This window comes from Chrysemys picta, chromosome 9, assembly GCF_011386835.1.
Source record: "Chrysemys picta bellii isolate R12L10 chromosome 9, ASM1138683v2, whole genome shotgun sequence".
In the NCBI taxonomy this organism is placed as follows: Eukaryota; Metazoa; Chordata; order Testudines; family Emydidae; genus Chrysemys; species Chrysemys picta.
Window position 1 is genome coordinate 26,413,534 of NC_088799.1, and position 27,975 is coordinate 26,441,508.

At 39.5% G+C, this 27,975-nt stretch overlaps 1 protein-coding gene across 50 annotated transcripts in view; it reads right to left on the reverse strand.

Annotated features, from left to right (window-relative positions):
- The window catches only part of MBNL1 (muscleblind like splicing regulator 1), a 198,739-nt gene that overhangs the window by 27,432 nt on the left and 143,332 nt on the right, over window positions 1–27,975 (reverse strand). For 29 of the 50 annotated variants that reach the window (XM_065557893.1, XM_042853672.2, XM_065557888.1 and 26 more), the window contains 3 exons: window positions 10,644–10,814; window positions 9,194–9,286; window positions 2,043–2,075 (listed from right to left, as the gene is read on the reverse strand). In XM_065557893.1, the coding sequence (XP_065413965.1) occupies window positions 2,043–2,075; window positions 9,194–9,286; window positions 10,644–10,712 (195 nt within the window). In that variant the 5' untranslated portion in view covers window positions 10,713–10,814. The remainder of the gene's footprint in view (window positions 1–2,042; window positions 2,076–9,193; window positions 9,287–10,643; window positions 10,815–27,975) is intronic. The other 21 variants (XM_065557876.1, XM_065557902.1, XM_065557907.1 and 18 more) reach the window with 3 other exon arrangements.

Genomic DNA, 27,975 nt, shown 5'->3' on the forward strand with positions numbered 1-27,975 from the left:
TATGACATGTGACAGTAGTACGACTGACCTTTGACTCTATCACCCCTTCAGCAGCCTGGCCACAAGTCAGCACTCCCACATGGCCGTGTAAGAAAAGCATCTTACAACTGTGATGTCAGATACCCTCATGTGCATGTTTGAAGTGTGTACAAACATCCACAAATGAGAAAGGAATCTCAGTGGGTGAGAAAAGGCATCCTTACATTCAGTCATTGTTAAACAGCACCGACATAGATTCTCCTTTTATTTTCCCTACTGTAAATAGGTAGTGAGGCAGTGGAATTACACCAGCATAAAAGAGATCCAAGATCAGAATATAACAGCAACAACAACAATTCTTTTTGGTAAAACTAAGCAGGTTGCCCATCCAGATATTCAGTAGGAAATAAACGAACAATCTCAGTGCCCTGGATATTGAAGCCAACAACTGAAGCCTTCATAGGCTCCTTCAAGTTCATCCATTGCGAGGAGAACTTAAAAGGGTGCAGAAGCTCAACTATAAGACCAAATTCTGTGCTGTTACACTGGTGTAAAACTGAAGTAACTCTACTGCTCCACTGAATTCAAAGGAATTGCTCCATCAGTATAACTGACAGCAGAATTTAACCCAGAGTCCGTACTTTTGATATCTGAGTAGAATAGCTGGTAAATGCATCATGAAAGCGCTCTTCAAACCTGTATTCTTAGGCTACAAATGAATATGTACCTAAAAGCCTAACGGATCTCCCTTTCTCTTTCTCGATTGTGCTTTCTCTTAGCCAGGTACGCTACACAAGTATATGTTTTTGTATTCTCTAAGAAATGACTCAAGTGCTTAGCAAGCCAGGAGCCAAAAATATCATTTTAAACATTGGACAAGGGGACAATATATACAAAGACCATTTACAAAGCACGGTGGTGTAAACTGGAAGTAAATCCTCTGAAGTTTCTGGATCTTCATCAATGTCAATGAGAAAAGAATCAGGCAAATTTAGTGCAAGTAGCAGCAGATTAATTTCATTTTGACAAATTCCATCTAATGTACAGTGTACTTTTCATTAATATACTGTTAGTAGATGGAAAAATTAGTAAAAGAGATCAAGCAGCAGGATTGGCCAGTTAGTGCTGTGACTATATGGATAGCAATGTATGGCTAGAAGAGTCCCTCCTTCAGCTCAATATACCAACTATAGGGTAAATAATATTTTTTCTATTCATTTTCTATTTAGATAATTAGGAATATACTGCAACGAGAAGTGTAGCTGATTTTTCAAAAGCAGCCTCAAATCATTCTGAACCTTGTCTTACAGGTACTTTGCAAAGTGCTGTATACATTTGTTGTATCAGATTAATAATTAATTATACTGACCCAGCCTAAGGTCCCTTTGCACTCTTGTGGTGCAAAGGTGACTTAAAGCTGCGATAAGCAGGCAGCACAGCATTTCCCCTGGATTGGGGAATTCCCAGGTGGTGTGTAAATCCAGCTCTATACATTAAGATGGGAGCAATTCTCAGACAGTGCTGGAGCCCCAGAGAACCATTAAGAGTAGGCATAACTTACAGCACCCATGAGACTGCTCTCAGTTACACCAAGGCTAAATTATCTCTTAGCTGGCCTCATGATGAAGTAGGGTAAAGATGGTGTTAAGCCACCTTTGCTACCTAGATGAGCTGAGCCCATTTTTGTTACACCTGAGAACTGCACACACAGAAGATTATATATATATATATATATATATTATCATGCAAAGAGATATTTGTCCATTTTTCTACTCTAAATACTAAGCCTAACATCTAAGTTTCTCCAAAGATTTCTCCAAAGAATAAGTGTGTATTACTTATAATAACTATTTTCTTCAGGTCCCTGAGATTTCAGTTTATTCATTCCTTTCTACCACAATATTTCCGTAAACTTTATGTGTAGTTAATATAGGAAATATATCCAACAAAACCTGGTACTAATTGTTTCTGATTAAACAAGGTAAATAAACTATGATATGGTTGATCAACATAAACAGTATCTGATAGTATGATACAGAAACAAGGTAAAAAAATATACAAACCATAACTTCTTTGAAAAAGTTGACATTTTGTAACTGTGCCAAAATAAATGGAAATAAAATATTAATTCACATTCTGTAATTAAACAAATTGAGGGAAGGGGATACAAGGTAGAGGCAAAACATTTCTAAATGCTTCACAGCAAGTCAAGGAAACTCCTTGGGTTCCCACAAAGCTTCAGCTTCTATTGCTGAGAACATTTCATTAAATCCTTTATACAAGGATTTAGTACAATCCAGAGTAAGTCAGAAGAGGGGTTTGTGGGCAAGGAGGTTATATAGTTTGTCAGAGCAGAGGAATGGGAGTTGGGACTCCTATAGTTTATTCCCATCTCTGCTACTGACTCATTGTGTGCTATTGTGGAAGCCACTGGTTTATCATGATATTCCTTAATTTTCTCATCTGTAAAGTGGACATAATACTATGCAGTGTTGTTGTAGCCATGTTGGTCTGAGGATATTAGATAGAGAAGGTGTGTGAGGTCATAGCTTTTACTGGACCAACTTCTGTTGGTGAAAGACAAGATTTCAAGCTTACACAGAGCTCTTCCTTCATTGTCTGTTTGTGTTGCACTGAAATAGTTTGACAATTTGACACAGAGTACTATGGACTGGTCGTGAAATAATGTAAAATCATAAACATTATATAAAAATGAAAAAAAATTAAAAAATTAAAATTAAAAAATTAAAAAAATATGAAATTCAAAAGTGAAATTTTTCTTTTTATTTTGAAATTTTGTTCTATGGGAATTTTCATCACAATAGACACTTTTTTCAAATATTTCAGTATGATGAAAATGGCATTTTTCAATGAAAAAACATTTCGACAAAAAATTTCCAAACAGCTCCACCCACAAGGATAAATTGGTCTCATTACATATCCCATATATCTTAACATTAAAAGCAAAGAATAAATACATTAAGGTTTACAGTGAACAAGGAAAACAGGAAGACTTGATTTTCAGGCAGAACTGGGCCTCTCTCTTTTTGCATCTAATTTTGTGGCTTCAAACAGCAATTTTGCCCAGATATCTAAACCCCTCATTGTGCCTATATGTCATGTAGATAGATCTTCAAGCAACAGAAATTGTTCATACAAATAATAGCAGGGACAAAATATTTCTTGCAACTATTTGCACCCACAATATGTTTCAAAATCTGACAATGACCGCACCGCACCTCAAGCCGGGGGGCCGTTGTCTAGCCTGTCAGGGGAAGTTGTGTACTTCTTTAAGGGCAAAGGCACGGAAGTTGCTGCAGACACAGATCAGGTCAGCATGAGGATGTTGACTCATCTTCTCCCCCTCCCCCCAGGGGGCTGGAAGGGGGGGGGGGAAGTACATAGGTGCAAGCTGGGCGGGCTTGTAGGGAAGGAATACAATGATCAGATAAATGATTTGGTAAGGGATTTAAAAGGAGGTGTTTGTTAAAGGAACGGAAACATTGCGGGTTCTTGGCTTCAATAGTAGGGAGCCAGCCATCCTTCCATTACAGACCATCTCTTCACCCTCAATCAAAGTGGGGGGAGGATAAGGTCCCAGCAGCTAGTTGGCTGCGGAGCAGAATGGACGGGGAGGGTGGGCGGACAGAAGCCCCTGGGTAACTATTGAAATGATCATGGAGTCATCTGCACTGTAAAACTTTTATCTATTGGGTACCCCCAGACAGTTAATAATAAAGTTGCGGCCTAATTAAACCACATCCAGTGTCTCCTGCCCTCCTTCTGGTGAAGCCGGATAATGAGACTGCATTAACATTGTATGAATAACCTTTACTTTGGGAATTTCATGACTTTTGAGAGCTTAATTTTTCCAATCTTGGTACTAAATTATTTCTATTTTTTTATGTTTACATTTAATTTCCTTGGATCCTCAAAGCAAAAGTAAATAAATAAAACATAGAACTATTTGACTTGAGTTTGTTTATGCCAATACATTCCAGGATCTGTAGATACGATAAACTCATTTGTAATCCAACACGCTCCAATACAGCTGCCTGCAACTCACTGGGTTCCTTGAACCCTATTCAGCTTGCAAATGTTACAGGCTTTAGTACAATGATCCTTAATAAACATGTCCTTAACCCATGTTAATAAAGAGTTCAGAAACCTTCTAATATACACATACAAAATGGCCAGTTTTGATCAGAACACATATGAAATGTGTTCGCAAGCTAGAATAATTCAGAATGGGCTAAACTGGCTCACTTGTCAACATAAAAACAAAACAAAAAACCCCAACACCTCCACAATGAAACCAAACATGGCAATTTTCATAAAAAAGGAATCTGAGAAAGTTATGAGACAGGCAATTTATAATATAGCTTTCAGTAGCTGCTACCTGTGCCTGCAATATTAAGTTATTACTTTAACAACAAAAAGGGGATTTCTTTAATCAACAAGCCTCCGAAAGTAAAGGTGCTGGCATATGCTGCTGAAGACTTCCCATTACAGACCATCTCTTCACCCTCAATCAAGGTGGGGGGGAGGATAAGGTCCCAGCAGCTGGTTGGCTGGGGAGCAGGATGGAAATGAAAGAGAGATCCACGATCAAAACTTCACACTGTTTCACAGTTTAGAATAAATTCCCAGGCAGCTTTATAGAATGCACCGTTGGCTGACAATTATAGTCAAATCAAGGGACACAACTTTCTGGCAGTGTATAAGCAGTGGACCCTCAGGTCCATACACAATATCAGGGTGTTGGCAGCACAAACTTGCTCCCACTGAAACTTCACTGGAAGCAAAATTTGTTCCCAGCACTGGTAGCACTCATGGGCTAGAGGCTCTGCCTGGTTCACAAGCACAAATCACTAATTTAAGAATCTTAGGCAATCCTGATAAGTACAAGGAGGATGCCCTGAGAAGGCTGAAAGAAGAATTAGTATATATCTGTGGAGTTTGCAGATGTGGTTCTTTCTGACTCTCCACTGTGTTGAGCCTTGTGCAGTGACATACTTTACCCATGTAAAATGTAAGCAAGTCAAAACAGCAGTGTTTTACACGTAGGCCTGGGCTACACTAGCAGGGGGGTTCGAACTAAGATACGCAACTTCAGCTACGCTATTCGCTTAGCTAAAGTCGAAGTATCTTAGTTTGACTTACCTGGCCATCCTCATGGTGGCGAGTCAACCGCCACGGCTCCCCTGTCGACTCTGCTTACTCCTCCTGATGAGGTGAAGTATGGGCATCGATTTGGGGATCGATTTATTGCGTCTAGATGAGACGCGATAAATCGATCCATGATACATCGAACACTACCTGCCGATCCGGTGGGTAGTATAGACGTACCCATAGTTAGACTGTAAGCGCCTCAGGGCAAGGACTGTGTCACCTTATGTATTTGTACAGTGTCTATCAAAATGGGACTTCAATCCTGCCTGGAGCTTCTAGGCACTAATTTTAATAATACTTTTTACTCACTTTGCACAGATATGATTATCTGTAGGACATGAATTTTACAGTAGCTAAACTCCTCCCCCACACCCATGATGACCCACCTTGGATGACTGTGTCCTGGATTTCTCCTCAGCTATGTGACCCTGTTAGTGTTCTAAAACTTTCCTGTGTACCACGGACCGTCTTGACATACAGAGTACAAAAATAGGTATCTTCCTGGATTATACTCTAACATGGCTTAAACACAAGAAGAATTTTGCCACCTTAAAATGTTGTTTTTCATAAAGTGGGACCGAGCCTGTTGTATTTTATTCTGCTAGACTTCCCTCAAATGTTACATAAGCTTTAGGGACTGGCCATCAACACAATGAAGAAACAGAGGAGATGGACTCAGAGGCTCAGGATAAACACTGCTTAGGGCTTGGAGAAGTTTATATCCCTTCTTCTCTTTCCCACTCTCCAAAGTGTTTGCATTAGATCAGGGCCTGGAACTATCCTGTGCAGGATTCAAGTTCTCAAGCCCGATGGATGTGGTCACCTGCTCACTGGCTCAATCCTACCCAGCTCCCTGCCTGCCAAGAAAAACTATTAAAAGTTGACACATGCCCAAATGCAGATTTGAAGTTACCTTTCTCTTTGCCACCAGTAGAGGGGTAGCAGTGAATAAATACTGCTATTGGACAGACAATGCTTCAGCACTGTTGAACCATTGCTTCTGACCCTCTGCTTGGTCTGAGCGCTCTCCATAGATGTGTGCATTTTGCATTAGGATGGGGAAGGGTGTTAAAGTGACAGTATTTTCAGAATATCTCTTTCATGTTTATTATACTTTTCAGAAATTCAGGAGTAGAGCTGGTCAGGAATTTTTTGACAAAAGATTTTTTTTGGTCAGACTATGCTGATTCTGCAATTGATCTTGGGAACGTTTCAGATTTGAAACTTTCATCAAGAAAGCTCTCTCGGATCCCGTATGGGACTTTCTGGTCAAAATATATATGAGAGAGTGAAAACACACATGCAAGCCTTTACCCATTCTGGAGTAGCCAATAGCCTGGGGGCTAAGGCACTCACCAGGGTTGGAAGAGACCTGAGTTCAAATCTGTACTCTACCTGATTTAGAGGAGGGATTTGAACATAGGTCTTCCATGTCCCAGGTGAATGCTCTAACAACTACCAGGTTATTGGCAATTGTGGGGTGTGGAGAACTGGGAGACATTCTGAACTGTCAGAAACAATTTACTGCCCAGCTCTATCCATCAGGCAGCAAAAGTTTCTAGAAAATGCAAATAAGCAGAAGTGAGAGAAGAGGCTGAATTGGAAGGCTCAGGAATTTAAGATTGGGAATGTTAAGCTGATGTGGTATTTTAATTTTGTTTTAGTACATTGAAGAGGTGCATCAACTTGAAATCTAGTCATTTCATAAATGAAATTTCAGTATCTGTCCCTAAATCCCCTGCCAATTTTTGTGGTTTTATGATCCTGTCTTTCGAGCCCTGCACAGATACAAAACTCGTATCCACATCCAATCCACAAAAAAAGGGCCACGGATAGAAAGTAGATGTCCGTGGATTTGCAGGGGTCTACCGGTCTTCCTACTTTTTTATTTAAATGTTTTTCATACTTAAATGCTCATCGGTGCTGAAAAAGACAAGTCCAGGGCCTCATTAACATCCTTGTTGTGAGAACAACACAAACTCAAACACAAAACTGATAAGCAATAGTCCATGCTATATTTGTAACCTACACCACCTTCCAAGATACTGAACTTCCACCAGTCAAGAAAGCTGAAGTGCTTCGACCAGGATATACTCCTCCATCAGAGTTTTTAGTTTGAAGTCAATGAAACTTGTGCTCCTGTGTCACCTAGGTGCTTTTGAAAATCCACACTTAATTGCCTAAATGTGGGTTTAGGAGTCCAATTTAAGACTGCTATTTTGAAAATGCTGGCCTGTGTGTATAAAAAGTTCACAATAACTGTTAATGTACAGAAAATCTAAATAATGTTTCACTGATAGCACTGAAGCAGTTTTGTTTTGAAGTGACAAAGATTCTATGGCACTTTGAGAAAAGTTTTATTAAAAACTATAATTTTAGCTCCTGGTGCTTTAAATACTTATGCACATATTTAACTTTAAGCATATGAAATTGATGGGAATAAAGTTATATACTTTCTTAAGTGTTTACAGGGTCAATTCATTTTCAATATTTTTGACAATTGCAATTTGTAAAATTCCAATAAGATACCTTACTAGCAGTGGCCCCATCATCGAACATTTAGTTTATTATAAATTTTAATCTGAAGTTGCGAGAGCACAAATTTTCAAATTAGTTTTATAAAACCTCAGCCTGATTTTAATCAATGATTTTTAAAAATCATGTGATATAAATGATTTAAATTACCTTGATTTAAATCTCTTCATCTTGGGGAAACGGATTATATCAGAGGAAATAGATTATACATAAAGGCTGACAAAAGAATGAAGTAAATAAACTGAAAAAAAAAAGAGAAAATGTTTTTTCTCTAATCTCTTCCAGTTATAGTATTCACAGCCAATTCTGGTATCAAAAATAATTAAAAATGTTTGTCAAACAGAAGTATGGTTTTTGAATTGATCCTATCACTTTACTTCCTCACTTCAGGTTCTTCGCTAAGTTAGTTCATTTCGCTTTTGTTAAATCATTTGTTATTGATTTTTAGTAAACAGAACACAAGGCAACAAGAACCAGAGTCAAATGGGATCATATATATTTTTCCTACAATACTCTGTAATAACATCTGTTTCAATTATGCTCAGGAAACCATTAAACAATTTTAGGGCCAGATTATTAGAGTGGCATCCATTTGCAGACAATATCGCTGGTGCATCAAAACCCCCTATTGTACATGCACATATTGAATGCACATGGCTTTTGAAAAAATAAATTCTATTGTTTTTGCACTCAAGTGATTACATACCAAAATTGCACATGTAAGAGTTTTGTCCCTTAAATAAAGGGCTTTTTGGAACACAAACAGAAGGCTTTGTGCTATGCTTTAAAATAAATTGATCTAAATTCTGCTCCCGATTTGGGACTGCATGGATGTAAGAAAAGGCAGAACTTGACCTACCAACTTTAATATTAAAGTAAATGTTACTTCCATTTGTTTATCTTGCCGAAAATCATTGTTCTAGTATTGTTTTAAAATAGAAATGTCATTACAGCTTAACTCTAGCATCTATACATTAGTATGTGCAAAGCAAAGGACAAGTGGAAGCTGTGTTTGGTTATACTGCATTATACAAATCAATTATGTGTTATGGACAATATTTTTCCAAAGCATCCTAAACTTGCACAGCCAAGTTCTTGCACGGTCCAAAACTTGGATTTGCACAAACACATCTATGGTTTTGGATGTTCAAAAACTTGGATGACCAGTTTGGGGCTATTTTGAAGATATAACCCACAAGACATATTCTTCATTTGAGTTAGTTCATTGGTACAAAGAATGGGATTATTTCATATTAGAAAGCAAGCAAAAGACAGGGTGCACCAACTCACAGGTTGAGGCTTTTGGTAGGCCCACATCTTAGAGTACTGTCTGGGTTATACTTTGATAACATTATGTCATCTCCACTGTTAGTATGGTACCTTAACATTCTGGAGTTAGTATGCTGTTGTCAGTCTACTTAATTTCCTTGCTTTAACTAGTACTACTTTTAATTTGAAGAAAGGCCTATCACAACACAGCAAAAATTAAAATGTAATATTTTCTCACCTTGAACGTATGGTATTGATAATTGGTATCAATGTCGATGTAATATGGAGATCCCTCCCCCCCTCTTTTTTGGAATGACTGAGGCATATAGTTCTATGAGAGAATAATAATTGTATTGAGTTAACTAGTTAAAATATGTTTAAAAAATTACTGATATTTTTAAACCCAGCAAGCGTGGGACCTTGCGACTGTTTTACACAACTATGATAGTTCTTGCTACTGCTCTGATTTTTGCAATGTCTCTACTTTTACATTTAGGAATTTTAAATTATTACTACATTATTTTAAAATAAAAATCAAGTTAAAAAGAAAATCACAAATTATTAATGCAGTCTGCTAGGGAAACAGGCAAAAGGAAGGTATCCAAGGGTGAATTCTATTTCATCAAGTTACCCACAACCAAGATAGGATGCTTGGGAACAAACAGGGGAAAGTGCAGATGTAGCGTTTTCCATCCATTCACTTCTCATAGGCTATCACTTTACCTCCCTTCATCCCTATGTATGAAATAAAAGAACTCCTGCAACTGGCAGTGCAGTGGACTGCCTAATGTACTTTTTTGCATAGAACACACTGTTCATCTTTTTTGGTGCCCTCCAGTAATTGAGTTAGTGGCTTGGACCTGAAGGATTGGGGGCCAAATTTATCCTCAGTTTAACTCAACTGATTTGATTTGATGTGTCCTGCACTGTGGGTTCAACTCCCAACTGCGTATGTATATAGTTGGTTGATGACAGTCATATTTATATACACTGAGCTGTGGATCATTGCAGCAATATAAACTAACTCATCCCCTTGGAGACCAGCTTACGTGATACACTGCCATGTGCATATTAAGCAAGGTATCAGAAAAGTAGGACAGGCAATATGTATTAATGATTAGGTCATGTTGTAACCAGAGAACAGATTTCTGATAGGTTTTCCTTATTATTCACATTTTAAAAAATGGAATTAATTTACTGATCCTTCTGCCTGACAAGCCTGATGTGTTGACCTTACATGTCAAATTTACATTAAACACACAGGTCTAACTGCCAGCTTTGAACTTTGTCTAACAGCGTACTGTGAAAATGTAGTAATTTTAAAATTCCTATAGCATGTGAACTGTGCAAAGGAAATCTATTTTGCTGGCACTCTGGATGGACATACATTTTTTCAAATTAAAATTAACATAATTAAATCAACAAAACAAGAAATAATATTATTCCAAGTACAGTTCATACAAGGTAAAATAAAGCACTGTAGATGGTTACAGAAAGGCATTTTATTGTATTTGATTTCTCCATCATTTAGTGGTTGATGCCAAATTTTACTGGCATCTTACTAGATATCTGATACTGGCTATCTTATATCATCAGTCTTAGTCTATTTGCAATAACTCGTTTTATAATTATCTGTGGCTCCTCACTATGTTGCCCTGTTGATAAATAAGAGTTGAAAACATGCTTACCACAGGTTGTAATGGGGCACCAGGCATCATGGCATTGGCTAGTTGCATTTGCTGGGCCAGCATGGCCATGTTCTTCTGCTGAATCAGGTTATTGCGTCCATTTATCTCCAACTGTGTTTTTAAGTGTGGGGGTGGGTGAAGATATTTGCAGTTCTCTCTTGAGCATCGACCCTAAACATAGGAGAAATGAGCATAACTGGTGTTAAAACAGCCACAGGAATATCTACCTTCATTATGTCACTTACCAAACAAGAGAAAGCAAAGATCTAGGGAGAAAAAACAGCTAATTCTATGGATAACCAAATATTTATAAGAGCAACAACAAATAAAGAATGATAGCATTAAAGTAGTATCACTAAACTATATGTTTTACAGCATGTTCTCAGAGAGCCACTGTTGCTAAAAGTGAGCGAAATGCTGTTTCCTTAAAAAGAAAATCTTTTTGTGGTTACAAAATCTTTTTGTGGTTACAAAATCTTTTTCAATTAAAAATGCCCTAGTCAAAGCACTAATGTAACCCACAAGTCTCCACATTGGCAAAAGTTTATACAGCCAGACATCCAACTACTGGAGTACAGTCCAACTTTAGAAGTGAGCCCAAGAAAGTACAAGTACTATTCTCAACATGCTAAAGACTGATCTGTTTGCATTACAATAAGGGGAATAGGAAGCAATGAAAGGAAAAGGTTATCATATAAAATACATTTTTTTTGAAGTGGCACACACCATCTATGAGAGGCAGAAACCAACAGTGGCAGTAATATGCATGTTCTATACAATAAATTGGACATGCTAATTTTGTCTGGATTAAAAGGATGCATCAATGTGAACTTCAGTTACATTTTTTAAGAAATGAGGTAGAAGTAATTTCAGGTACATCACCCAGAGTCCCCCTGCTAAGAAGACAACGTTGCTTGTTATTTCAGAACTGTTTCTCTCTTCCCTGGTGCTGTATGAAAGACCCCACACGTAACAAAGGAAAATTACTTCAGAAAATGTTTTCAAAAGTGACCTCTGATTTCTGGGTGCCTTTCTTAAAGTCTGGGGTCCCAGCTTGTGAAACTATGAGGCTTCGTTTTTGGGAGTGCTGAGCACTCATGGCTCCAGCTGAAGTCACTGGAAACTGTGCAAGCGGTACACTCTAAAAACTAGGCCGAAGGTTTCCGGAGTTGGGCATCCAAAAAGGTGGTACCTAAAATCACAGGTCACTTTGGAAAATGCTGGGTTTACTAAATATACAGGAGAAAGAATAAAACTGAGTACACACAAAATGCTGCCAAATGCACAAAGTAAACACACTGAAAAGCAGGAAAAACAATTTCCCTCAGTAAATCTTTGTTATAGTAATTTTTGTAACAACACATATCACAACAGTAGATAAAACATTACCAGAGAGAAGTATGATTTTTAAGATGGTATCCCTTTTACATTTCATATCACTGAGGTTAGAAAACATCATCACTGAAAAGCCCTATGCAATAACTGTTCTTAAACTTTCAACAATGAAGCCCGTTCTTCCTCTGAGACACTAAATCAACTGAAAAAACAAAAATACAAGGAGAATAAAATCTTTTGTTGGGAGAACAGATCTCTTAAACTGTGAGTTTTTGCTTCCTCCCTTAATCTTTTAAATGAATCCAAGCAGGAGCAGAGACAGAAAAACAGAGCCTCAATTTAAGCTGTTTTTATCTGGCCTGGCTTTGCTTTTTCAGGAAACAAATTAACTCAATATAGTTTGACCTTATACTGAATTTTGCTCAAAAAAACTACAAAGCTAATTTGAACTCTCTTTTTAAGTAAAAAAAACAAACAAACTTTTTTTTCTACCTATCTTTTTCTACTCTTGGCAGCTCAACATATATGAACCTCATTTCACAGTGAGCCAATTCAGCATATCTGATAATGGGATTTTACATAATTCTTGAAATTGCTTTGGGGTTATGTATCCATTGCAGTCACTCTAAAGAATACTGCACTAAAATGTATATTTCAGAGCACCTGTTTATAATTATTTAGAACATTTCCATGAGTGAAATATAGTTTCCATTACAAGATTCAATCTACTGAATCCTGTTTATCCAGAGCAAGGATGGATAAACATATATACCAATTTATTACAGTCACAAATGTACAGAAAAAATGCAGATGCAGGTACTAAACAAACAATAGCACTATCTCGCTGGTCAAGTTGAGAGACATACTTGTAGCTTTTTGAGCTAGCAGTCCTCAGAAGGTCATGGACGATGGTTCTGTGACAGGCTGAGGCATATTAGGGAAAAGATGCCTTGCTACAGAAAGCCAAAAATACTTCCATGATGAGGAGCTGTGGACCTGTCTGGAGGGAGAAGAACTTATGCTCCCAACCTCCCGATTTTGCATCTATCCATACCCCCAGCAGGGATCACAATGGCTGTGGGAGTTAATACAGCCTTAGCAAATTCCCCAGAGTATCCCTTCCCACAGTAAAACCTGTGGCATGGGGATCAGATGGAGGAAATCTAAATGAGAATCCCTTCACGGAGTTCATCCCTTATTGCTCTGCTGGGGGTGTGTGGTTTACCCCTATTTGGAATGAGTCACAGGGCCGGCCCCCAAGTCCCATGGATCTCCTGGGATCTGCTGGAGGCCCTGACCATCCATATGTAGGCAGAGAAAGCAACTCTCCGTGGCATGTTTTCTGTGGAGCCACACTGCTGCAGGGGCTTTCCCCAGCTATAGCTGCCCTAGGGACCCCTTTTGGGGGGAGGAGCAGGGGACAATGGAAGTGGCTCTAAAGAAAAGCTCCAGATAATCCAGCCCAGTTTATATTATCTTTTCCAGGTAACGTCCACAGAGACAGAGTGGGACACTCCTGCCCCTGGCTTACCTAGTCCTTGCCCTTTTTCTCTTTCCATCCCAGTCTTTCACAGAGATCGCAGGAGCAGAGAGCCCTCTCTGAAGTCGGAAAGAAGGCCATTCCTTGTAGGAAGCTGACCTTGCTTACCAGATGGGAGGAGACAATCCATGCCTCAGAGAATCCCCTCTGCATGTGGATCTGGGGGACACAGTCCACCATCATTTCCATTAGCCTCACCCCTACGTAAGGCAATTGGATTGGGCTGAGACACTGAGTATGCAGACTTTGCAGGGCCATTTTGCAGCCCCAAAATATACACTTTAATATTAAAAATATCTTGTTATTCTTTTTTGAAACACATGAATGGAAGGCTATATTAAGAATGTACCTACATTGTACCTGAACTCTTAAATGCACTCAAGGGTAAATTTGAACAAATTGAAGAAATCAAATTTTATGACATTTATGACGTTTTTAGAGTTCTCTGTCCATCTCATAGAAGAACACGTCTCATCCTTAAATAGCAAAAACTGATATTTCCTAATATTCAACATTTACTTACCCCCCCTCCCCCAAATTATATTATATCTGGCTTATGGACTGCATTTTTTTTTAACAATCTCCACAAAAAAAGTTCCTTCAATGATGTTTTGCTAAGCCATCTAATCAATGAAGATCTCACACAGAGAATGTATGTATCTACACAGTGCATACGCTGTGGCATAAATATAACATAATTCCCTCATGATGTTCCAAGCCACCATAAGGAGGATCTGACTGGCCAAATATCGTATCTAACTAAAAACTGCAGAAATTTAACAAGACTGTGATGATCTGTAAGACAGTTCACATCCAAAACCAAATAAAATTCTCCTCTTCCAAAAAGAAATTCTAATCTGAAATTGCAAGCTAGGGTGGTAGGAAAGTGAGAGATTTCTTATTCAGCTTTGACACCTAGAGATAATCCTGTCTAATGCTACAACAGGACATGGCTTTATCTAGAAGACATAATATATGGGCGGCATTAAACACAAGACCGTGGCTGTGATGCAGTGAGTATTTACCTAAGCTAGGCTAGAGGACTGCAATGTGTCAGCTTTGTTTTGCTGAGTCACTTTATGAAATCCTCCTTTCTTTCATTAGTTTAAAGTCTGACTCAATGTTGTTTTAACTCTTTTTAAAAAAAAATTTAAAAGAGTGTTGAGAAAAATAAAGACGTAAGGGTTAAAAAGGTCACAGAACAAAGATTGGGAAGCCCAGAAACTAAATTTTACAGTTTCCTTGCAATTTTCTCCTCAGACAGGAAAGTTTGGACTAATCCTGAAGGCAGCAGAGTACCGTATTGCAGCCTTCTATCCCTTTGTGTCCTGGGAATCCCCCGGGAAAGGAACCCTCATTCCCAAGAAAAGGCTGCCCTATGCTGCTTCTCTGATTCCTTCCTCCCCAGCAGCATGGCTCCTATAGGTGGGAGGTGACTCCAATCCAGCGAGCTACATTATCCACTTTAGTATCTGACTAGAAACTCTGGATGGATAGTAAGAATACATACAACTCTGAGAATGGAGAAGGCAGGCAAGCTGAAAAGAAGCTCCACTTGTAGGTTCTTCATATGTTAAAAGTAACTAATTTCACAGTAAGTAATTTCATATAATCACTTCTGTACTTTTATGTACAAAAAAGGTCACTGTAGCAGGTCTTTAGTACAACACTACAGATCAGGATACAGTGGTGATAGAGAGCTAGGTAGAAGAAGGGGCAAATGGAGGGTGAGTGGTGAAGCACACAAAGAGAGCTTTAAGGCCAGATCCTCCACTAGTATGAAATGCCATAGCTGCACTGACTTCAATAAAGCTGTGCCAATTTACACAAGTTGAGGATCTGGTCTCTAATGAACACAGTCAGGGGCTTCATTCCTCTGGCATAAACAATCCCTGGAGCATACATATTTGGAGCGAGAGGCCCATGCATGGCCTGCTTCTTGTCCTATACTATGTAAGTGTAACTGATTTGCTAGTTTGCATTTGGTACATCTCCAGCCATTGTGAAGATTTTGTGAGATTCTTATTTACACATCTTTGTAGTGTGCCAGACACGCTGGCCACAGATCCCTGCACTTGGCCAGAGTACAAACGGAGTCAGTGGGACTGTATAAGGGCAGCGTCTGGGCTAGAATCAGGGTCTAAAGCTCTCGGGCCAGATTCTGTTATCACTTATACTGGTTTCAAAGCCACCTAACTTCATTTATGTCAATGGACTCAGATCTGAGTCAGTCCACTCAAAGCAGAATCAGCCCATTAGTCCTTGTTCTCCATAATGGTGTGATACAGTTAAATGGCAACTGGGGAAGTCTGAGTTAATGGCTATATGTAGTGTTATGATTCTACTATGAATAAAAGGATTTCCTTGTTAGACTGTCAAAGTGACAGAATACGTTTATCAAATTAAGGCAGATGACAATTTAGCTGAGAACATCTGCTCTCAAACAGTTAAAGATTTGTTAAAACTTTAAAAAACAGGCCAATGGTATACATAGTAAGCTGTGGTTGGTGTCCTTGTCCCTTGAAATATATCCTCAAATGTCAACTGCAGGTAAAAAAAATAAAGTCAGGGTGCAGTTAATGGAGAAAAATGCAACAATTACCATTGTAGACAACATATGAAATATTGTGTGTAATCTGACCAAATAATGTAGCATTTTGAAACTGACTATCTGGAGGACCCAGTCTAATATTTCAAATGAAGATTAGGATACTATGTGATAATCAAATCCTACGTAATAAATATTAGAGATTTGTGGAGGGAGGGAGGTACATTATAAACATAAAAATAAAAAAATAAAAATCCATAAGTGAGCAAAGTGTTGAATTTTAGCTTGTTATTTCAAGCATAAAATGAGTACATAAATCTCAGTTTTCAACACTGCTATAAATACAGCTGAAAAAAACATGCCCTCAAATCGGATATATTCCATCCTTCTGCACAGGACTATATGTCGTGCATGTGCAGAAGGATGCAATTGGTTTAGTAGGTCTTTTTAATCTTCAACTCCTGTGAGCCTATGACATTACAGCAGTTCTGAAACACCTTTGAAGCTGGAGTAATGTCATCACCCCACATAACTTCAACTTTCACTCTAAAGTCCAATGGCCAGATGTTTAAAAAGTATTTAGGTGCCTAACTCCCATTGAAATAAATGGGAGATAGACACCTAAGTACCTTCAAACATCTGCCCCTAAGTCAACAAGTGATAGTGCTTGTGAGGATTAGTTGCATAATTCTCAAAGTCTTAAAGGGAAGGCATAGCTATTACATTTCCAGATGATTATGGGCCAGATTCTAGTTTGCAGTCTGGCTCCTTGACACTAAGTAACACAAAGGAGCCAGAATCTGACCAGGATTACTAAACTGAGAATTCCCCTAGCAGATGGGAACTTCCAACTGGCATAAAAGCTGGTGGGGCTTGCTCCTGTGCCAACTGTAATGTCTTCCCCTCCCTCCCTTGACCGGGGCAGAGCTAGGTCAAGGGAGGGAGGGGAAGAGCCAGTAATGAAACAAAGCTCCGCTCCTTAGGGACTATAGTCAGCTGTCAGAAGTATAGAGCAGCCCTTAGGCTGCTATAATTGTCAGACGGGTCAGGAGAACTTAAGAATCATGTAGTTGTAATCAGCAACCTGAAGTCTCCCATCCCTCACTCTCCTGTACCAAGCTATCTTGGCTCAGGAGGGAATATGGCCCTTAATCTTTAAAGATTCATTCGAGCTGACTGATCCTGGTTGATGTTTTAGCAACACACTGACAGCATGGACAGGTATTTAAATCAAATTTGCACAAATAAACCAACTTCATTTCAGTACATGAGTTTCCAATCATATTTAATATAAGTTGTAATGTTCTGTAAAAGAATCAGCACCTTTGGACCATTTTTAGTTTGTTCTAACTTTTTTATATTAAAATCCATGTTAATGATCCCTGATAATGACTTACAGAAAAAAATCACAGATCTTTACTAGCTGCCTGAAAGATGACATTTTACACTGAAGCAGTGTAGAAATCAGACTTAATTACTGTCAAATGAGTAAAGTGAAACTACAGTATGAGCACTCCTTGAGTTACCCCATTTTAGACTAAAAAAGAACTTGATTCACAGATACAATGTGGACACAAGTATCAGGGGGTAGCCGTGTTAGTCTGTATCTACAAAAACAACAAGGAGTCTGGTGGCACCTTAAAGACTAACAGATTTATTTGGGCATAAGCTTTCGTGAGTAAAAACCTCACTTCTTCGGTGCATCCGAAGAAGTGAGGTTTTTACTCACGAAAGCTTATGCCCAAATAAATCTGTTAGTCTTTAAGGTGCCACCAGACTCCTTGTTGTTAATGTGGACACAGATTAGTCTCCTACTTTCCTATTTTCCCTATAGATTTTCATGGTCTCTTTCTCACTCCTTCCATTTTATGGGGGATTTTTAAGAGATGAGCTACAAATAGGGAAATGTCACTGGTTCACCTTGTGATGCTGGCAGCTCATGCCAAGGTCCTCATGTCCCAAGTGGACACTGACAGATACATAGCTGGACTCTGTCTAGCTCACTTGTAGGTAAATATTGATAAAATAAATATTAGCATTCTAAGAAAACGTTTAGTGTTTAGACTGTGAGTTGCTGCATGCATTAATCTTACTTGTAATAATATTTGTGTTCCATATTGTAACATAATATTTGAACGGTTGTATTGTGAGCCTCTGTGACTGTATGAATCACCAGATAGGAGAGGGACATTAATTTGTGTGAAGAGCTGCTCTTCAACAGAAATTGTTTTCCCCTTTCAAAAGAGGAAGTCCATCAATACTTGACAGGCTATAGGTGGCTCTTACAACTGAAACTGCCCTATATCTTGACTAAGGAATTGTCAACAAAAGAACTAAAGACTTATTTTTTTCTGCACTCCTCCCCATTAAGATGAATGATGCAAGTGGATTCCTCCCATCAGCCAAGTTTGCAGCTCAAAGCACATGGCAGGATGGGATAAAAACCCCAAACAAAAGGAATGAGGTATCTCTATGCTGCTTGGACTCTGCAGGGACAAGGTGTTTCCAGGCATAAGCAAGAGATCCCCAGCTGCTTATCCTGGATTATCCCTAAAGGTCAAAAAGAGCTTGCTGATTATAGAAACCTATATTTCCTTTTGAAACCTTAGACTGTAAACTCATTGGTTTGTCTATGTTTGCTTGCTTGAATCTTATAAACAACTCCCTAATTTCCTTTATCTATTTAATAAATCGTCATATAGTTTACTATAGAATTGGCTACAAGCATTGTCTTTGGTGTGAGACCTAAAGTGCAACTGACCTGGGATAAGTTACTGATCCTTTGAGATCAGGACTAAATTGAACGTTGCTGTGATTCTTCATGTAAAGGGCCATCTATCACAGAGATATGCTCACTTGGGTGGCAAGACAGACTGGAGTACCCAAGGGGACTCTCTCTGACTCCTGTGTTAAGGCTGCTAATGTGCCTGAGGAGTCTGCATTTGGTGCAGTTGATTGGTGAAATCCAAATTTAGAACGCATCACCAACTAGGGGTTTGTGCCTTCATTTTTAACAATCTGCCCTGAGATTGGTACTCATGCACTTGCATCACCACTAGGAGCATTACACACCTGAACCAGTTCTGTGTCTTGAAGCACGCTCCCTTTAATTTTAATTCCCCCCACCTCCAAAGAGACAGATGTATGCCAAAGGAGAGAGAGGGAGAGTCAGTAAATGCTCTGGGACCTCATCAAATGCCTGGCGTACCCCATCATAGGAAACTTGCATCAAATGCCCCGAGAACACATCAGGCAAACGTGGCTGTGTTATATTTATAATCACATAACCAAAGAAGAACACTGGTTGGTGGAACCTGACTTGCAGAATTCAAAATATAATGCAATATCAAGATACAATTCTGATATTTTACAATCTAGACTGTCACTGGAAAAGAATTAGGTTAATAGCTGCCATCTGGAATGTTATACATAAATGAGACTGAACATTTAGCTCTCTGATGTAAATGGCTGTGGCACTCTAAGAGGACATGAGGGGATAGGAAGAGGGGGAGGTGGTGGTGGGGATGTATGGCATCACTACTCTCAGTAGGATTAGCATATTTCAGGTTCCCCAAAAGAGGACACTGCATGGGGGGGGGTACAATTGGGGGAGCTGGAGGGGTACTTAATGGAGGTGGGAGACAGTGTTGGTGGGGATACTCACTGTGGCAGGGCAACTGGCACAAACCCAGGACACAGCAACAGCCGTCAGTCGGCACCTCCTTGCAGGATCCCTCCCCCTCCAGGGCTGGGAGCTGGGGTCTGGGTGGGTGGGATTTGGCAGCTGTAGCTGCAGGGGAATGGACCAATCAACTGCAGATGCTAGGGAGGGACCAATTGGGAAGCGGATCAATCGGGGCTCTTTCTGAGCCGCAGCCTCTGATCTGCAAAAACCCCGGACATTTCCTGTTATTTGAAAAATCTGCCCAGACAGAGGACGGAGGCTCAAAAAATAGGCAATGTCCGGAAAACCCCGGACGTATGGTAATCCTAACTCTCAGTGTACTGGTACTGTGTTTTCCAACAGTCTCAATTTGGATATTATGATACTTCAACAACATGCATTTGACAGTAAATGAGGAGCTACCGGGAAAGAGCTCCCCCTCCTTCTGTCCTCAGATGTTACAGACAAGCAGAGATGTCAGGCAAAGAACTGATTTATGGTGTTGCTACTGGAATGTAAGCATAGCGGTGCTTCAATATGCAGCATGAGAAAAGTCAGAATACATGCATCTTGACCAAGTTTATTACTCAAATGTTCTCATCCATTAGGGCTGAGTCTTGAGGGTCTGGCCATAATAATCAACATCTCCTGAGTCAGGATACCATCTGTGTATTAGCAGTTATGAATGTTTTTTCTGCACATTTCCTCTCCATGCAAAGTCATTATTCTTAACTAAAATATATTTGGGATTAAATAATACAAAACAATGCTACAATCTGACTTTTAAAAGTCATGTAAGAAAGAAATTTGTCTAGGAGGGAAGGGCAACTCTTCTATAACTGATGCCATGCTATGTTTATTCCAAAGAAAAGCTATCACATTTCAGGTGCATTAGCAACTTAACATATCTAATCATGCTGCATCCTTTTCAGAGTTTGGAAGAGGTCAAATTACTGTTAGGCAACTAGCAAACATATTCATGCTAAGGAATACCGGTAGCACTGCTGTGACACTGGCAGGCCAGATGCCAGCTCATGCCCAGACTGCAGGTGTTAGTTGAGAACTGACAAACTTATAGCTGGAGACCAGACCAGTTCCGACATATGTTAGTTTTTCTCAGAATAGGTTTTAGTCTTATAAGAATATATTTAATATTTAGAATCTGTGAAATGCTTGTCAGTTGCTGCACACATTAATCACACTTATAATGTCTGTATTCCGTGTTATAAGAAAATAGGTACATTTTGCTTTATAACTTTGAAAATATTTGCTCTGAACTTGTGAACTGAGGCATGGGAATTGACTCTCCGCGCCAGCCCATCCAGAAGGACTATCAAAATCAGATAGGGAATTAATAGGGAATTAATGGTTAATGGCCCTATTGCACCCTGGAGGAGTATATATGCAGGAGGCTTCCTCTCATCGCTTTCAATGCTGGAAGAGGGAAATAAAAGTAGTTGATGAGAAGATTTTTCATCTTTTTTGCTGTTTGAACTGTGACAGGTCTAGAGACACCAAACTGAAGCTAAAGATCCCAAGGGGGTCCCCCCTGGGTCTGCCCTAAAAGATACATCGAATAGACAGATCACTACAGCTCTGTCACTCTTTAGATGGTAACTCCTTTGTGTGTATATCATAGAATCAGAATATCAGGGTTGGAAGGGACCTCAGGAGGTCATCTAGTCCAACCCCCTGCTCAAAGCAGGACCAATTCCCAACTAAATCATCCCAGCCAGGGCTTTGTCAAGCCGGGCCTTAAAAACCTCCAAAGAAGGAGATTCCACCACCTCCCTAGGTAACGCATTCCAGTGCTTCACCACCCTCCTAGTGAAATAGTGTTTCCTAATATCCAACCTAGACCTCCCCCACTGCAACTTGAGACCATTGCTCCTTGTTCTGTCAAAATTAATGGAGATATCCTATCCCTTAGAACTGGAAGGGACCTTGAAAGGTCATCGAGTCCAGCCCCCCCACCTTCACTAGCAGGACCAAGTACTGATTTTGCCCCAGATCCCTAAGTGGCCCCCTCAAGGACTGAGCTCACAACCCTGGGTTTAGCAGGCCAAGGCACAAACCACTGAGCTATCCCTCCTACCCAGAGATATCTCTCCTACCCTATGTTTGCTTGTTTGAACCTGTAAATAATTCTCTTATTTCTAATTAATAAACCTTTAGATAGTTTATTCCAGGACTGGCTACCGGCATTGTCGTTGGTGTAAGCTCTAGGTTACCAATTGATCTGAAGTAAGTGACTGGTCTCTTGGGACTGGAAGCAACCTGATGTGTGTGATTGACCATTTATCACTAAGTCCAGTTTGTCTAGGTGGCATGATAGACTGGAGATTCTATCTGAGGAACTGTCTGTGACTCCAGGGTAAGACTGTTACAGTGATCCAGATGTTCACATTTGTTACTGGCTTGGTGAAATCTAATTATAGAACATAGCACTAATTTGGGGTGTCTGCCCTTTTCTGACAATCTACCCTGAGGTAGGACTCACAGTCTTGATCCATTCTAGACAACGTGACACCCCGAAAAACAGCATATAAAGCAAACCAATTAGACAGAGTTTACTGCCAATTTACATTATTCATATAGTTAAAACACAGGCACTATATATGTTAGTTGGTCAAAATACGGTATTTCACCATCCTTGCGTCATTTTTCATAAAACCATAAGGCTACTGTATCACAATATGTAATTTGGCTCCCATATACCAGATTACCCATATTATAACACCACTTTACAACACTCAAAGTGCTTGACTCCTGACAACAGTGTTACAAAGATAGTGAAATGTTTGATATTGTAATTAGACTTTCTACGCAGACTATTCATAAATATGTATTAAAACAAGAGATAAAAAATATGGCGATGTTGTGAGCCCTGGTAATGTCAGCCATGGCAACAATGTATCTTAATAAGTAGGAATGTGAAAGTGAGAGGGGAAAGCACAGACGGCTATCACATGATGTTTTTCTCTTGCTATCATATCAACGACATTTAGGCTGAAAGCCCAGGCTGTGCTAAACAACCAGCCTGAGTGTCATTAAATTAGGGCAGCGTTATGTCTGCAATATTTTAAACTGTCTAGCCTTGGCAAAAGTAGGTGACTGGGATTAGAAGTAGCTGGCCTGCATTTGCCCAGTCCAAGAGAATACTATGATACCACTGCAGAATTGCTCTTCTCTCGTGTATTTACAATGTTATACTTGGGCACTGTCGTGTATATTTTATTATGCTAAAGGGGAGGGAAAAAATCAAGTCGCCAGTCAATTGCTGAGTGCGTTACTTGCCCCACCTCCCTGCATAGGGAGTGCATGCTTTTGTTGAATGTTTACAGTTACAGATGATTTAGGAGCAGGTTACTTTATGCATCCCACAAAAAGCAAGTTCATAGAATCATAGAATCATAGATTATAGGACTGGAAGGGACCTCGAGAGGTCATCGAGTCCAGTCCCCTGCCCGCATGGCAGGACCAAATACTGTCTAGACCGTCCCTGATAGACATTTATCTAACCTACTCTTAAATATCTCCAGAGACGGAGATTCCACAACCTCCCTAGGCAATTTGTTCCAGTGTTTAACCACCCTGACAGTTAGGAACTTTTTCCTAATGTCCAACCTAGACCTCCCCTGCTGCAGTTTAAACCCATTGTTTCTGGTTCTATCCTTAGAGGCTAAGGTGAACAAGTTCTCTCCCTCCTCCTCATGACACCCTTTTAGATACCTGAAAACTGCTATCATGTCCCCTCTCAGTCTTCTCTTCTCCAAACTAAACAAACCCAGTTCTTTCAGCCTTCCTTCATAGGTCATGTTCTCAAGACCTTTAATCATTCTTGTTGCTCTTCTTTGGACCCTTTCCAATTTCTCCACATCTTTTTTAAAATGCGGCGCCCAGAACTGGACACAATACTCCAGCTGAGGCCTAACCAGAGCAGAGTAGAGCGGAAGAATGACTTCTCGTGTCTTGCTCACAACACACCTGTTAATGCATCCCAGAATCATGTTTGCTTTTTTTGCAACAGCATCACACTGTTGACTCATATTTAGCTTGTGGTCCACTATAACCCCTAGATCCCTTTCTGCCGTACTCCTTCCTAGACAGTCTTTTCCCATTCTGTATGTGTGAAATTGATTTTTCCTTCCTAAGTGGAGCACTTTGCATTTGTCTTTGTTAAACTTCATCCTGTTTAACTCAGACCATTTCTCCAATTTGTCCAGATCATTTTGAATTATGACCCTGTCCTCCAAAGTAGTTGCAATCCCTCCCAGTTTGGTATCATCCGCAAACTTAATAAGCGTACTTTCTATGCCAATATCTAAGTCGTTGATGAAGATATTGAACAGAGCCGGTCCCAAAACAGACCCCTGCGGAACCCCACTCGTTACGCCTTTCCAGCAGGATTGGGAACCATTAATAACAACTCTCTGAGTACGGTTATCCAGCCAGTTATGCACCCACCTTATAGTAGCCCCATCTAATTTGTATTTGCCTAGTTTATCGATAAGAATATCATGCGAGACCGTATCAAATGCCTTACTAAAGTCTAGGTATACCACATCCACCGCTTCACCCTTATCCACAAGGCTCGTTATTCTATCAAAGAAAGCTATCAGATTGGTTTGACATGATTTGTTCTTCACAAATCCATGCTGGCTGTTCCCTATCACCTTACTACCTTCCAAGTGTTTGCAGATGATTTCCTTAATTACTTGCTCCATTATCTTCCCTGGCACAGAAGTTAAACTAACTGGTCTGTAGTTACCTGGGTTGTTTTTATTTCCCTTTTTATAGATGGGCACTATATTTGCCCTTTTCCAGTCTTCTGGAATCTCTCCCATCTCCCATGACTTTCCAAAGATAATAGCTAGAGGCTCAGATACCTCCTCTATTAGCTCCTTGAGTATTCTAGGATGCATTTCATCAGGCCCGGGTGACTTGCAGGCATCTAACTTTTCTAAGTGATTTTTAACTTGTTCTTTTTTTATTTTATCCGCTAAACCTACCCCCTTCCCATTAGCATTCACTATGTTAGGCATTGCTTCAGACTTCTCGGTGAAGACCGAAACAAATAAGTCATTAAACATCTCTGCCATTTCCAAGTTTCCTGTTACTGTTTCTCCCTCTTCACTAAGCAGTGGGCCTACCCTGTCTTTGGTCTTCCTCTTGCTTCTAATGTATTGATAAAAAGTCTTCTTGTTTCCTTTTATTCCCGTAGCTAGTTTGAGCTCATTTTGTGCCTTTGCCTTTCTAATCTTGCCCCTGCATTCCTGTGTTGTTTGCCTATATTCATCCTTTGTAATCTGTCCTAGCTTCCATTTTTTATATGACTCCTTTTTATTTTTTAGATCGTGCAAGATCTCGTGGTTAAGCCAAGGTGGTCTTTTGCCACATTTTCTATCTTTCCTAACCAGTGGAATAGCTTGCTTTTGGGCCCTTAATAGTGTCCCTTTGAAAAACTGCCAACTCTCCTCAGTTGTTTTTCCCCTCAGTCTTGATTCCCATGGGACCTTACCTATCAGCTCTCTGAGCTTCCCAAAATCTGCCTTCCTGAAATCCATTGTCTCTATTTTGCTGTTCTCCCTTCTACCCTTCGTTAGAATTGCAAACTCTATGATTTCATGATCACTTTCACCCAGGCTGCCTTCTGCTTTCACATTCTCAACGAGTTCCTCCCTATTTGTTAAAATCAAGTCTAGAACAGCTTCCCCCCTAGTAGCTTTTTCAACCTTCTGAAATAAAAAGTTGTCTCCAATGCAGTCCAAGAATTTGTTGGATAGTCTGTGCCCCGCTGTGTTATTTTCCCAACATATATCCGGATAGTTGAAGTCCCCCATCACCACCAAATCTTGGGCTTTGGATGATTTTAACAGTTCATTGTAACAGCCTTGATTTATCAGGAATAATATCTTGGCCAATAGGTGCTGCAACACTGGCCCTTAAGGATTCGATCCTGTGAGAGGCTGAGTAACTCTTGAGAGACACTGTGCTCCCTCAATCCCCACTGAGTGGGACTTGTGTTGAGAGCATTTGGTACTTCTCAGGATAGAAGGGCCTCATCCAAAGCCCACTGTCAATAGAAAGATTCCCATTGATTTGGCTGGGCTTTGGATCAGGCCCATGTTGTGTATATTTACATAATTGCTAGTGTTTAAATACCTGACTTACGTAGAATTGAAGAAGACTATGAGTGGGGGCTGGAAGAGGAAATATATTTTCTGTATAACACTGAAATATTGACATTGATTGACTCTTTTTTTTTTTACATCATAAATCACTTCATTTTCTTTCCTCACAGAGATTCAACAATATCCTACGAGATGCCATTTAACACCAATAAGTGGCACTTGGCCAAAAAGCTGACATCTCTCTCCACAACACACTTCCCAGGAGATGTGGATGGCACTCAGAAGAATTGGTTTTATAACCCAATGACATACTAAGCCCTTGAAACAAAAAAAGTACTTATGTCCACATCAGTCTTTCACTTTATGCCTGTTAACAGCCAGTTAACTTAAGTCAGTGGGAGATTTGCCATTGACTTAAGTCAGTGGGAGATAAGGCCCTGCAAGCACGTTCTCCTAAGTATGGCTTTCATTTGCACTGGGACAAAAAATATAGCAAACAGTGCTACTACTATTGAGAGAGGAAAACAGAAGTTACCATGCTGCCCAAACGTAAGTTGCACAAGATTGGTGTTGCTAGCAATTCTAGAGCACATAGGCATGATGACATCATTCAAAGGGAGCTGGATTTGCATCCAGGCCAGAAATACAAGCATCAAATAAATGAAAAGGCACGTGCAGGAACAGCTGCAAAGACAGCAACAGCCACACGGTGAGATCTGGAAGAAGAGTCCAATTCAAAGCTCAACCATAGGGGAGAATGACCCAGAATGGCCAGAGGCACCTATCATAGAATCCTACATGAGAGCAAATGGCATTGTTGACCTATTTCTACCCTTACTGGGCCTGGCATAATTTCCTAAGAAATTTTTTAAAAAGCCAACAGACATGCAGAGCTGAAAGTATTAAGAATAGGTTCTTGATCCATTTAGTTATAAAAGCTATCACCTACACACAAAAATCACAGGTTTTTGTTGCATATTATCATTATCAACAATGGCAGTAAAAATATTTTTAGTTGAAAAATTGGGTTTATCAAAAATAAATGTTTCCCCACAAAAGAAATGGCTTTTATGATGAAATTTTCCATATTTCAAAAAAACCCAAAACCCTGTTGAGGTGGAAATATTTTTTTTTATATTTTACAAATAGGTTTGTTTCAAATTGTTGGGAAATACCTAACTTTTCTCAGGGTTTTGTATCATGAAGTAATACTGACTTCTTTTTTTCCAGTTGGAAAACAGTCAGAAAGTGGGGAAAAGCCCATTTTTCCACACTTTGTACCTGTTCTCCAATGGGCAAAAAAATTGGAAACGAATCAGAAAATAGACTTCCACACTTCCATAACTTTTCAAATTATCTAGTGGGAAAACCATTATTTTCTGACATGAACATTTTGAATGGACTTTTTTCCTGTTAAAATTTTCACAGGGAAAATTCTCATTTTCTGGCCAGCTCTAGTTATAGCATAATGACATAATTTTAATTTAAAAAACACAGAAAAGTTAATATCTGTACCTGCCACCAGTATAGAACTGATTTTATTTATTTTTTACTCAACTTGTCTGTCTGCCTCGCCTCGCCTCGCCTCGCCTCGCCTCGCCTCGCCTCGCCTCGCCTCATTTTTTGGTAAAAATGAAAAATATTTATTTAAAATGTTATAATTTTCTCAGTATTCTTAGTATTTTACTGTGAGTGTGAGTAAGGGGAAAAGAAAGGAAAAGAATCAATGGGATTCAAGCTGAAGTAAACAGGAAAGGCCTGTTCTTTGACCAGAGAAGATAACGGTTATAATGTAAATGCAATTAGGGCTTGATCTGAAATCCACATGTCTTTCTATTGACTTCAGTGGGTTTTGGATCCGGTCCATAAAGCTCACAGACCACATTTCAGTGTAAGCCACTTTACAGAAGCACCTCTCCATTGCTATAGCATTTGGATATATGTTTGCTTATTCCTCAATAATCAAGTGCTATTTGTGAGGAAAGGTTTCCAAGCAAGTGAAAGATGTGTTAGGGTGAAGTTGGAACAATTAAGACTTGTTTTAAAAGTTCAAAGAATCCACACAGATACATGCACAAAAATCCCATTTCTTAAATATGATTCACTTTAGT